General features: G+C 33.7%; 1 protein-coding gene across 2 annotated transcripts; it reads left to right on the top strand.

Moving 5' to 3' along the window:
• The first annotated feature begins 2,987 nt into the window (after positions 1-2,987).
• On the top strand, positions 2,988-7,976 carry LOC143566946 (putative protein phosphatase 2C 48). Of its 2 annotated transcripts, XM_077053492.1 has the most exons (5): positions 2,988-3,180; positions 3,971-4,315; positions 4,943-5,310; positions 6,239-6,475; positions 7,597-7,976. In XM_077053492.1, the coding sequence occupies exons 2-5, from the start codon at positions 4,000-4,002 to the stop codon at positions 7,810-7,812; spliced, it is 1,137 nt and encodes a 378-aa protein (XP_076909607.1). In that variant the 5' UTR covers positions 2,988-3,180; positions 3,971-3,999; the 3' UTR covers positions 7,813-7,976. The 2 variants fall into 2 exon arrangements, 1 of the variants encoding a protein (XP_076909607.1); XR_013141316.1 differs by lacking the exons at positions 2,988-3,180; positions 7,597-7,976 and adding an exon at positions 6,855-7,120 and having other exon boundaries at positions 3,850-4,315; positions 6,239-6,767.
• Positions 7,977-12,319: the final 4,343 nt, after the last annotated feature.

Below are 12,319 nucleotides of genomic sequence, written 5' to 3'. Positions count from 1 at the left end.
CACTGTGAATGCCCCATCCTCATAAACATCCCATACTAATTTGTCTCCACCCGCTCTAACACCACGAAGTGGCAAATGCTAAGCAGCTGTCTAAGTTCTTCCGCCTCTTCCACCTTAGCCAGTTTCGAGCCCAACCCCACTAACCGCATATTATTATATATTAAAAGACAACTTGTAAAGTTGTCTTTCTTCAACTCTTGCAACACAACTTTAGTAAAAATTCTATTAAGCTTCTACGCTTTTCTCACTTATACATTAAAGTTTCCTTTTTTCAACTCTTGCCAAATTCAGCCAAAATACTTTAAGGACTGCGCACTTTTATCACGTATACTTTTACGTCCTTAAAAATTTTTATACAAACTTTGGTTCATTGGTTTTTTCCACAAAAGTTTCACTATATACTTTTTGGCTCCTCGATTTTACTTTACATATATACTTTTTTGTCCTTTAACTTTGTTAATGGAACTTTTGAACACAAGTTGAGCGAATGACCATTGACATCTTCTAGTTGCCTCTTTATGCTTCACTGTGATTAGCCCATCCTCATCATCATCATCGTCCCATGCTAATTTGTCTCGAGTCTCCACCCGCTCTAACACAAAGAAGTGACAAATGGTAAGCAATTATCTAAATTCTTCCACCTTGACCATATTTCAAGCCCAACCCCATTAACCGCATATTATTATATATATTAAAAGGCTACTTGTGAAGTTGTCTTTCTTCAACTCTTGCCACACAACCTTAATAAAATTACTATTAACCCTTTATACTTTTCTCACTTATGCATTAAAGTTTCCTTTATTTATTTATTTTTTGACTCTTGCGACACAAATTTAGCAAACATACTTTTAGGCCCTCGTGCTTAGCACATATACTTTTAGGTCCCTAAACTCTATTTACAAATTTTGGTTCATTAGACTTTTGCCACAAAATTTTCACTACATATTTTTTGCCCCTCAATTTTGGTAATAAAACTTTTGCTACATATCTTTGACTGTAATGAATCGAACCGATATCAACTGACTTTCTGCAACGTACCCATTGCAACGCGTGGATATAAATATTTTTTTTATTGATGTTGCACATTTAAAAATTTAAAAATAATAATATATTATTTTTTTTTAACTTCGTCATCTACTATTATAATAAACAAAAATGTTGGTTGAACCACAAACCCCTTAGTTGGCCTAATAGTTTGCCAAGTGACACTCTTATGTATTAACCTATAATTTCTAATTAACTTTATTAATTTAAAACTAAAATTTAATTAAGATTTAATACATTCCTTATCTAGCCTTATCATTATCCCATTCATTCTTTATCTAGCCTTATTATGGATTACAACTAAAGGAGTTTGATTTATATTATAAAGTCATGTTCATTACATCATCCCTTTTATTGATTATGATTGCCCAAATGACTTATTTACTCTTCTTACAAACCTGAAGTATATTCACCCTTGGTTTATATTTTGTTCCAAGTTGCGTGCAATAAATCCCATTTGTCAATAACAAATTTGGATGTCACCATGACAAAAACATGATAAAAAACATTAGCGAGTTGTGTAGAAACCAATTGATCAGATTATTCTAGGTTATTTTGAACAAAAAACCTTATTTACAAGATCAAAAACATAAGCGGGTTGGGTAGATGGTCAAAGTGACTAATTTCGTATGGACCGGTTGGAACCGGAACACTCCTTATCCAGTATTTTGATTAGCAATATGGGTGTCACATATGAATACAAAAGCCTTATTATTTTGAAATCGACCTGAAATGAAGTTAGCCAATCTTTCTTTCCTTTTTTCTCTCTCTTTCAATCTATTTGACTGATTATGAATGTACAAATCGAACCTAATGAATGAGACAAGTATTGGGTATTAAATCATGGTTAATTTGGTTATATTTTGTTGTGAATTGCAGGTAATAGTAGAAGTAATAATTGGACATCAGATGACCTCATCAATGGTTAGGGAAACTAGCAATTAGTTCAAATAAAAATAAATTATATATGATTTGTATATGCTTTGTTCTATATAACGTATGGTTTGTTAATGTTTCGGTAAACTGTAGCAATTTATATGTATATATAAAACTTGCAACTTATTTGTAATTTAGAGATTTATGAGCTATTTGTTTTTCAATATTATATGTAATACGTAATTTTAATCATATACGTATACAAAAATTTATCAATTATACCGTTTTCATTGTACAACCCGTGTAATACACGGGTTCCTAACCTAATATAATTATATATTCAATTCAATATTTAATATCTAAATAATTGTGTAATAACCGGTACCGTGTTTCATTCTGAAAATATTATAACTAGTTTTTATCCCCCGTATTACGGGGGTTGTTTTATATTGTTTGTTTTAATATTTATTTTTTTTGAATTTATATTTTTTTTATTGTATGAAAGTTAATAATATACATATGGTTTGATGATAAATTGTTTCACAAATAAATAAGATGTTATAACCCGGTTTAAAAGCTATATGGTTTTGATGAGACCCAAGACCCGTTTATTTTTTTACGATAAAATTGGTTTTTAATTATAAATAATATTTATGAAAGTTAATAATATACTTATGGTTTGATGAGGCCCAAGACCCGTTTATTTTTTTTACAATCAAATTTGTTTTTTAATTTAAATATATATATATATATATATCTTTTTTAAAATAAACAAGATATTAATTTTTATTATATCCTATTTTATAGGATTTTTATATCAATAATTTGGTAAGAATAATTTTTAATTTAACGAGATGTTATAACCCGTTTAAGGAATATATGGGTTTGGCAAGACCTATACCCATGAATTCGGGTCATATGCACGAGAAGCCTCCATTTAAAAAATCAAGCAATTCTGGTGACTCTAAAAAAAATGGGAGCTATCACATCGCGACACGTAGATTTTTTATGTCTTCGTTTATATAGATTATTATAGATAGATATTAATAATAATAATAATAATAATAATAATAATTTGTAACCCCTACAGTTGTAACCCACTTCTGCAAACCATGCTATTTATACGCATACGTAGTAAAACCCTCTTTCTTTGCTTTGCAACCAAGAATCGTTCCAATTTCTCATTTCATCACCCTTTATAATCCATCAAATCAAACCCACAATCATAACCCACTTTCTCAATTTGCCTCATCATCAAAGGTCAGTCTCAATTTCTTACGATCAAATGTTTTATAATAATGCACATAAGGTGTTTGATTAAATGCCTCAATGAAACCCACCTCTGTTTATTTGATTAAAATGCGGTTTTGTTGATGTATTTATGAATTGGGTTTTGGTGTTCAATTGTTCTGTTACAGATTTACGGTATCTGCATGTAGGGCTGTAAACGAACGAACCGAACGAAGCCCTGTTCATGTTTGTTCGTTTAGCGTTAAACTTTCGTGTATGTTCGTTAAGGAAATGATCACCTTAATTAAATATAAAGTTAAGCATTTGATATAATAATAATTATTATTATTATTATTATTATTATTATAATTATTATTATTATTATTATAAACATAATAATTTCCCAATAGGTGGTTTTGTTCTGATAATGCCAATGAAGCACAAGTTATATTTGTTAGTTATACCAAAACTTTATAAAACAAACCGATAACGAAACGAACTGAACATAAACAATAAAAATATAAAATTATAAAATTTAGACGTTAGGTTGTTTATTAGAAATAAAATATTATAAAACTATAAAGCAAACCTTTAACTTACAAACATAAACAAGCGAATATGAATACTGTGCATGTTCGTTCATTTAACTTAGCGAAATAGAATTTCTTGTTGTGTTCATTCATTTATTAAACAAACGAACGTAAACGAACTTCCAGCCGAACGGCTCACGGACGGTTCGGTGAACGTTCGGCTCGTTTACAACCCTATCTGCATGCAATATGGTGTTAAATATTTTAAATTGGTGTGGGTTTTACTGTAGGGTTTTAATTAATATGTGAAAGAGGGAGAATGGTGAGAGCAACTTTGAAGAAATTTATTTGTTGGAAGTCATTTTTTGTGGAAGATGATAGTGAAGATGAAGGTACAGGTGGCACTGTTGATGGGCTATGGTGGTTTAAAGACCACGGTACGCATGTTAACGGAGAGTTTTCGATGGCTGTTATTAAAGCCAATATTGTGTTGGAAGATCAGTGTCAGCTAGAATCCGGGTGTCTGAATTTAGATGAGAATGGGCCTCGAGGAACCTTTGTTGGGATCTATGATGGTCATGCTGGCTCTGAAGCTGCAAGGTTTATCAATGATCATTTGTTCAATAATATCAAAAGTAAGCTGTCTCTTTGTAAAATGCAGTTCAGTTTTTCGTTTGTTATACAGTTCGATTTACTTTTCATGACGCATAGATATGATTGTATAGTTTTTTATATGTTTTAAATGGATTTATCGACTAGTGTAGCTTTCTTAGACATTTGCAACATTTGATTAGACACATAGTGTTATGCACATTATTTGATGTTTTAAATGTCTTCAAAGAATAACAACATAAAAGGATAAATGTGGATAAAGAAACGTATTTTGACTTCATTATATCATAGGTGGAAAAATCGGTGGGTTGGGTAACGGGTCAAAATATGTAATTTTTGACCCAACACTCCAATTTTGTTAAATATTTAGTAAACATTTAGCATGTCAAATATGATTACAGAAACTATATTAGTGATCTATATCTTTATATAAAATGATGTAGGAGGTTTGGTGCATTAAAATACACTTTGGCTGACTTTCAACACATTTTAGTATTTTTTTTTAATCTTACGCTTTCGACCTGTTAGAGACGGTACATAACTAGAGTCAACCTATTCATGTGTAAGCCATGTTAAGTTTTGACATGCTTGATCTTTTTGGTTAAACACAGTAACTGTTGACCATAAGAACATATGTATTAATTATGCAGAATACACATCAGGGAGTGAAGAAATGTCAGCTGACATTATACGCAAGGCGTTTTTAGCAACTGAAGAGGAGTTTCTTGCGTTAGTTGAAAGGGAATGGTTAAGTAATCCAAGAATGGCTTGTGTCGGGTCGTGCTGTTTGGTTGGTATCATATGCAATGGAGTGTTGTACATTGCAAATGCTGGAGATTCCCGTGCAGTGCTGGGGAAAGAAGATAAATCTGTGAATGCATTAAAAGCTGTCAGACTTTCAGAAGAACATAATGCAAGCTTTGAATCGGTTAGAGAGGAACTAAAATCATTGCATCCAAACGATCCCAATATTGTTCTGTTAAAACGCAATGTGTGGCGTGTGAGGGGTCTTATTCAGGTAATTTGTGATATAAAGTTCTTTTTTATGTTTTTTAAAAAAGCTGACTTTTTGTGAGTAAATATATTCTACAGCCTCTTTACTGTAAATATTGACTTTTGGGGGCCAAAACGGGTAATTTTTGTACACATCCGATTTACTTGACACACTTTTTCCCCCCAAATTTTGGTATTTTTACAGAGAATTAATGTGTCAAGTATGAGTATAAAATTTGATTTTGAGTTTTTTTGAATTAAAAGGCGTTCTTTCTGTGAGTTTTGACCTGTTTCCTTTTAACCGGTTTCATTTGATGCTAATCTTCTGTAATTGACCTGTTTGACCCATTAATATTGAATAAAAATTAAAAATAACCCATTGGCTCATTTCTGTATCTTTATGCGAAAGATTCACGTAGTTGAATATTATTCAACCCATTATAGAACCAAATTAACATATTGACCCGTTGAGTCAAAATAACCTATTGGCCCATTTCTGTAGCTTTATGCCAAAGATGCAGGTAGAAATGTTATTCAATCCGTTTTACTTGTTATAAGATCAAAATAACCTATAGACCCGTTTGACCCGTTATGAATCAAAATAACCCGTTTGATCCATTACAGTATCAATTTAACCTATTGGCCCATTTCTGTATCTTTATACCCAAGATTCATCTAGTAGATGTTATTCAACACATTGGACCCGTTATAAGATCAAAGTAACCTACTGACCCGTTTGACCTGTTATAGATTCAAAATAAGCTATTGACCTTTCATAGAATTAAAATAACCATATTCACACGTTTCACCCGTGATAGAATTAAACTAACCTAACGGTTTCTTCTAATTGAGTTGCTTTGATTTTTTAGATTTTGGTTGATCAGTGAACTTAAGTGCAAGATTGTATACTTTTGGCATAATGATTTGTAAAAGAAAAATTAACAATCTTGCAGATTTCTAGGTCTATCGGTGATGCATATTTGAAGAAACCAGATTTCAACAGACCCCCTTTGTTGCCAAAGTTTAGACAGTCTGAGTCATTCAGTGAGCCAATTCTAAAAGCTGAACCAGCCATACTTGTGCAGAAGCTCACCCCTCAAGATCAGTTTCTTATATTTGCTTCTGACGGTTTATGGGAACATCTTAGTGATCAAGAGGCAGTTAATATAGTTAAAAACTCTCCACGTCATGTAAGTTTCATATTTTTCTTTTTCCGTTGTTTATAGAACATATATGTAGGTATCATCTTTTTAAGAACACGTGGCAATTTCGACCCTTTTGCTTATGAATGGGTTGATTCGAGTTACAAATTTCTCTAACTGGTAAACTTTTATAGAAAAATGTTACTTGCTCAAAGTGTATCTTTTACTAAAAAATATATATTATTACTGAAATAATGTAAGTTTGGTAATCACGCACATGGGTCGGTTTTGGGCAAACCCAAAATTCAGTTATTTAGTTTTTGGAAACTGTTCAGTTTAGGTTTTACTATCTGGGCTAGAATTTTCGGGCCAAAATTGGTTCAAAATAATGAATTTGGGCCTAAATCCTTTGGTTATATAGGTTTAGGTTTTACTATCTGGGCTAGAATTTTCGAGCCAAAATTGGTTCAAAATAATGAATTTGGCCCTAAATCCTTTGGTTATATAAGAGCTACATTATTGTTACACATTTGGGCTAAAATATTTGTGCTACACTATTTATTAATGTATAAAACCTTCTAAATCATTTTACAAATTTTTTTAATTATTACTGAAATTATGTAATTTTAGTAATCACACTTGACGCTAGGAGTGTACATGGGTCGGTTTTGGGGTCAAACCAAAACTTTAGTTTTTGACATTTTAGAAAACGTTCGGTTTCTGTTTTTGTTTTATCATCTGGGCTTGAAATTTGGCCCAAAAAAATTGACCCATAACTAATGAATTTGGGCCTAAATCTTTATAGAATAACTGCCTTATTATTATGCTTTTGGGCTAAAATATTACACTATGTATTAATTTCTTATAAAATACTTAAAATTAAAATAATGGAAAACGAAAATTCCGTTTTTTTCAGTTTCAAGTTGACACACTATATATTAATAAAAAAAAGGAAATATAAAGCTTTTGGACAGAAATTGTTCAATGTTAGCCAAGCTGACTTGTTTTTGCCCATACCAAAAGTTACATATTTTGACCCGCTATCTAGCCCGCCTGATGTGCCGTTTAGATACGAGCCCCATGAATCAAAATGAAGATCGGGCCCAGAAACCGAGTACTGAGGACAAATTTGATTTACTATTCTAATAAAACATTAAAATATATTGCAGGGGATCGCACGGAAACTTGTTAAAGCTGCGGTTGTTGAAGCATCAAAGAAACGAAATATTACATACTCGGAACTGGAGAAAGTAGACAGAGGGCTAAGAAGACAAGTTCATGATGACATCACAGTTATAGTTCTTTTTCTCAACTGCAATCAACCGACACAAACATCTTTTGGTGGTTCCACGATACTATCCGTTAAGAGTCCCTTTTCCTATTAATAATATCAGAGATTTTGCATAAAAGCATAGTTGATGATTATGCCAAGAAGATAGGTTCTGATGATTGGCATATGAAGCTAACTTGCACTTTTGTTATATCTTGATTATATCATCACTTTATTGACTATACTTCATGTTTCTAGTCATCAATGGCATTTACAGTTTCGCACCACCTTTTTAATCATTGTAGTATATATAAGTTTAGAAATTTCAATTTTGACCCACACAATGGGTAGGCTTAGGTTGTTTAATAAGACCAAGAGGGGAACGGGTCAAATGTAACAAACAGGAAGTTAATTTTTGTGTGCGGTCCTTTTTAGAGACTCCCGAACATTTGTCAGATATGTCGATATCAATGGTGACTCATTATTTTGATAAATCATATTTTCATAAAGAAGATTATGGAAACACTTACTTGAAATCTCACTTCTGGATTCCATTGTGGAAGACATAATATTTTCTTATCTATAAATTACACACATACACCCTTCATTCACACAAACAAAAACACCCACAATGTTTCTCCCTACCACACATGCTTCTCCATAAAATGAGCTTTAGTGATGATGATGACCCGCATATAGCTAATCTCGTCAGGAGTTATTTCCAAGAATTGATGTACAATGGCGCCAAGAATATATAATCGATGTGTAAACAACAAGAGTCAAGTTATAGAGGTCGTGAAGATGACGGCGGTCGTTTATTGAGTGACTAGTTTTCTTCAAATCCGATGTTTCTTGATAAGTACTTTAGACGTCGGTTTCATATGCAACATGCACTATTCCTTAATATTGTCAACGATCTGTCAGTAAACGAATTTTGAATTGAATACGAATTATTTTATATTTTACTCAACTTGCTTGCTGCCATCAAAAAACTGACCTATTACTAAAAGATAACCCGTTTGTTTCCTAACAGTACATGATCCGTGAACTCAACCTTCATAAATGTAGCGATTTAAACTATAGTTCGAAATAATTTCTTCAAAACTGAAGACTAACGAACCAATTATAAACAACATGAGTTTCTGATGTAAATGGGATTTACATCAACATCACAAAATCCATATAAGATGAGCTTAGGAATATTTTTACCAGTTTTGACTATTTTAAGTAAAACACCTTGAATACAATAAATTTCAATTTCAATGGCAATTTGCATGAAGGCTGAAGCCTGAGTTGCTCCAATTTATACGAAACTCTGAATTGGGCCAATCCACCTCTGATTGAGCAAAATTTGCAACGAAAGAATCATTTGAGACAAAACTCATATTTCAATTTGTATGATTAGACGAAATTAATTGATCGGAAGAAACCATCATGGATTGATCTAAACTTCTAATTAATCAAGGTAGAATTAGGAGTTTTTTGTTAAAGACTTGGACAATCTTAACTAGTTTTTGAGTCTTGAGGTGCTTTAAACTTATGACAACTTGTTTTTAAGTCAAAGTATGCTCACAACATTATTTAATGCGCCTCTCGACTTCACTCAAACCAGTTTCCACGCCTCTTGCACCGAAACAGAATATTGTCTCCACTGGCCCTCTACTCACGATTCCCACACTTTATCATTCACTTGTTGGAGCTCTCCAGTACGTGATTATTAGTAAACCGGACCATTCTTATGCACACAATCAAGTAAGTCAATTTCTTCCAGCCCAAACAATTACCCATTTTCCGTGTGTTAAGGATTCTTCAGTCAAAGGTACCCTTTCGTTTGATTTCACCTTTACCAAACCACCCAAAACTAACATTTTGGGTTACTCTAATGCTGATTGGGCTCAATGCTTTGAAACACAACAATGTACCTATGTGCTATGGGTATTCAATACTTATTTTAGTAACCTTGTTTAACCTACCATTTCTCGTGCTAGCTGTGAATCTGATATCGGGCGATGGCTAATACTGCTGCAGAGATAGTTTGGATTACTCATCTTTTGTGTAAGCCAAATGTTTTGCCCCTTGGGCCAACTTCATTATGTGATAATCACAATGTCGTATAGTTAACACGAAATCTAGTTTCTCACAATCGGGAAAAAATATATATATTCAAACTACCACTTTATTCGGGACCATGTTTCTTCTGGGAAATTATACACCAAGTTTGTTTGGAGCAAGCTTCAAGTGGCGCGCAATCACTTCACCAAAAGTCTACGCACGTGTGCTTAGTTTGACCTTTTTCGGGCAATGTTTTTGTCTTGGTCCACCATCGATTTGCTTGAGGGGGTGTCAGGAATAATGTAGTTAAATAATATATTTGTATCAATATTGTTAGTGTTTATAACTTTGTGTATTAAATTGTAATATATCATTCATAGTTTCATATATAGAGAGTTTCTTGATCATGCCTTTTAAACAATATCAATGATGATCCAAATAACCAATTTCAGTGATGAGCAATCAAAGCAAATGTAATAGGTTCCGATAAAACACAGCAAGAAACAACATAAACCATCTCACAAGCTAACACGTTTACTATTTACAACCATATATATTAAGGTGTCACATTTGCCAATATACCAAGAGGAAAAAAAACATGTTTTATTAAGAACAAATATATGGTTGAAGTTGTCTGGAATGGCCTTTTTTTGGAGGAAACTCAATGCCATGTATAATAAGGAGTTAAGGACTGCCATATTTCCTTCACAAGTTATCAGTTCCTCTCTCCCACCTACAAATGAGCAAGGATACATGCATGGTTATGGCATGTCAAACAAATATAGTGAACTTTTTACTTTGATCAAAGTTGTGTATGGCATGAAAATATTGACTTACTTGAAAGTTTACTGCTCTCTCTAATTCTTTGATGACAATCTTCAAGGTTGGACGATTAGCTCGGGTTTCTCCCTAAAGGAATGTGTAATTCTCATTGATTCTTCCCAACTCAATACAATGAATATATATACAAACTATATCCCATATTTTAGGGATAGATCTCCAACTAAATACAAGATCAACATAAATTTATAATTCAAATAATATTCAAATAATTCGTTATCTATTACTCCCCCGCATTCGACGCTGGAGGAGGACGAATGCTAAGACTGGAGCGGAAGTCTTCAAATAAAATCTTGGGAAGGCCTTTCGTAAAAATGTCTGCCACTTGAAAACGAGTGGGCATGTGGACGATGTGGACATTTCCCCGACGGACTTGCTCACGGACAAAGTGAATGTCGAGTTCAATATGTTTAGTTCGCTGATGTTGAACCGGGTTACCCGACAGGTAGATAGCACTAATGTTGTCACAATACACGAGTGTAGCAACCGTGAGAGGTCGCCGTAGTTCCAGGAGCAAGTTGCGTAACCAGCAAATTTCTGCGACCACCTTCGCAACGCCTCGGTATTCAGCTTCTGCGCTTGATTGAGATACGGTAGATTGTCATTTGGATGACCAAGTAAGTAGATATCTCCAAAATAGACACAGTACCCGGATGTTGAGCGACGCGTGTCCGGACAGCCCGCCCAGTCCGCGTCGGTATATGCATGAAGCAATGATGCCCATGTCGAACCCAAAGTGAGACCGTATGATAGTGTGCCTTTGATGTAACGTAAAACACGTAACACAGCATGCCAGTGGGACATTTTCGGTGCATGCATGTAAGGCTTCGTTACCGATAGCCCTACTTTCGTGTTGGATTTACTCATAAACGCAGTTCTAATATCAGAGTTAATTAAAACATTCGCGGAATATAAAAACTTTCATAAAACATTTCATAACAAAACACATCTTGTCTTAAAACAATATCTTGTCTTTCAAAATAAACAAAACGTTAAACTTAAACGTCTTGAGTCTTCCGATGCCAGCCTCTTATTCAGTGCCACGTGTCTCCTCAAGCGAGCTGCCTCATCCTACTCACCTGCGTGCATACTAAAAGTCAGCTACGCTGAGTGAGTTCTAGTTAATCATACATTATACAATACACATAAACTTATATTCTTTCAATCATACTTTCATACTTTCTTTTGTATTAACCAGCTTTCATATCTTACGTTATAAAGAGCATTACGCCCTACATTCCTCGAGTATTATTAGGGCTCGGTACCCTCCTTCCTCGAGTATTATTAGGGCTCGGTACCCTCCTTCCTCGAGTATTATTAGGGCTCGGTACCCTCTTTCCTCGAGTATTATTAGGGCTCGGTACCCTCTTTCCTCGAATATTAGTAGGGTTCGGTTCCCTAGTTCTCGAATATTAGTAGGGTTCGATTCCCTCTTCGTTACCATACAACCATACATCATACCTCGAGTATTATTAGGGCCCGGTACCCTCTTCGTAACCATACAACCATACAACCATCCTTTCCTTCTTTTATTAACTTTATCACATTCATACACATAAGCATACATATCATACTCACCTTATACATAGCGTCACAACCTGACAGTACGTGCAATATCCGAAGATCGTTCACGTACTAACAAGCAATCATTCATACATTTCACATCATTCATATAAGGCATACACTTATCACTTAGGATAAGTGTATTAACAAACATATCGAGTATGCAC

This window comes from Bidens hawaiensis, unplaced genomic scaffold (genome assembly GCF_021521415.1).
Source record: "Bidens hawaiensis isolate Kalapana, Puna unplaced genomic scaffold, B.hawaiensis_p1.1 tig00023079_1, whole genome shotgun sequence".
In the NCBI taxonomy this organism is placed as follows: Eukaryota; Viridiplantae; Streptophyta; class Magnoliopsida; order Asterales; family Asteraceae; genus Bidens; species Bidens hawaiensis.
This window is presented reverse-complemented; position numbering and strand designations above follow the sequence as displayed.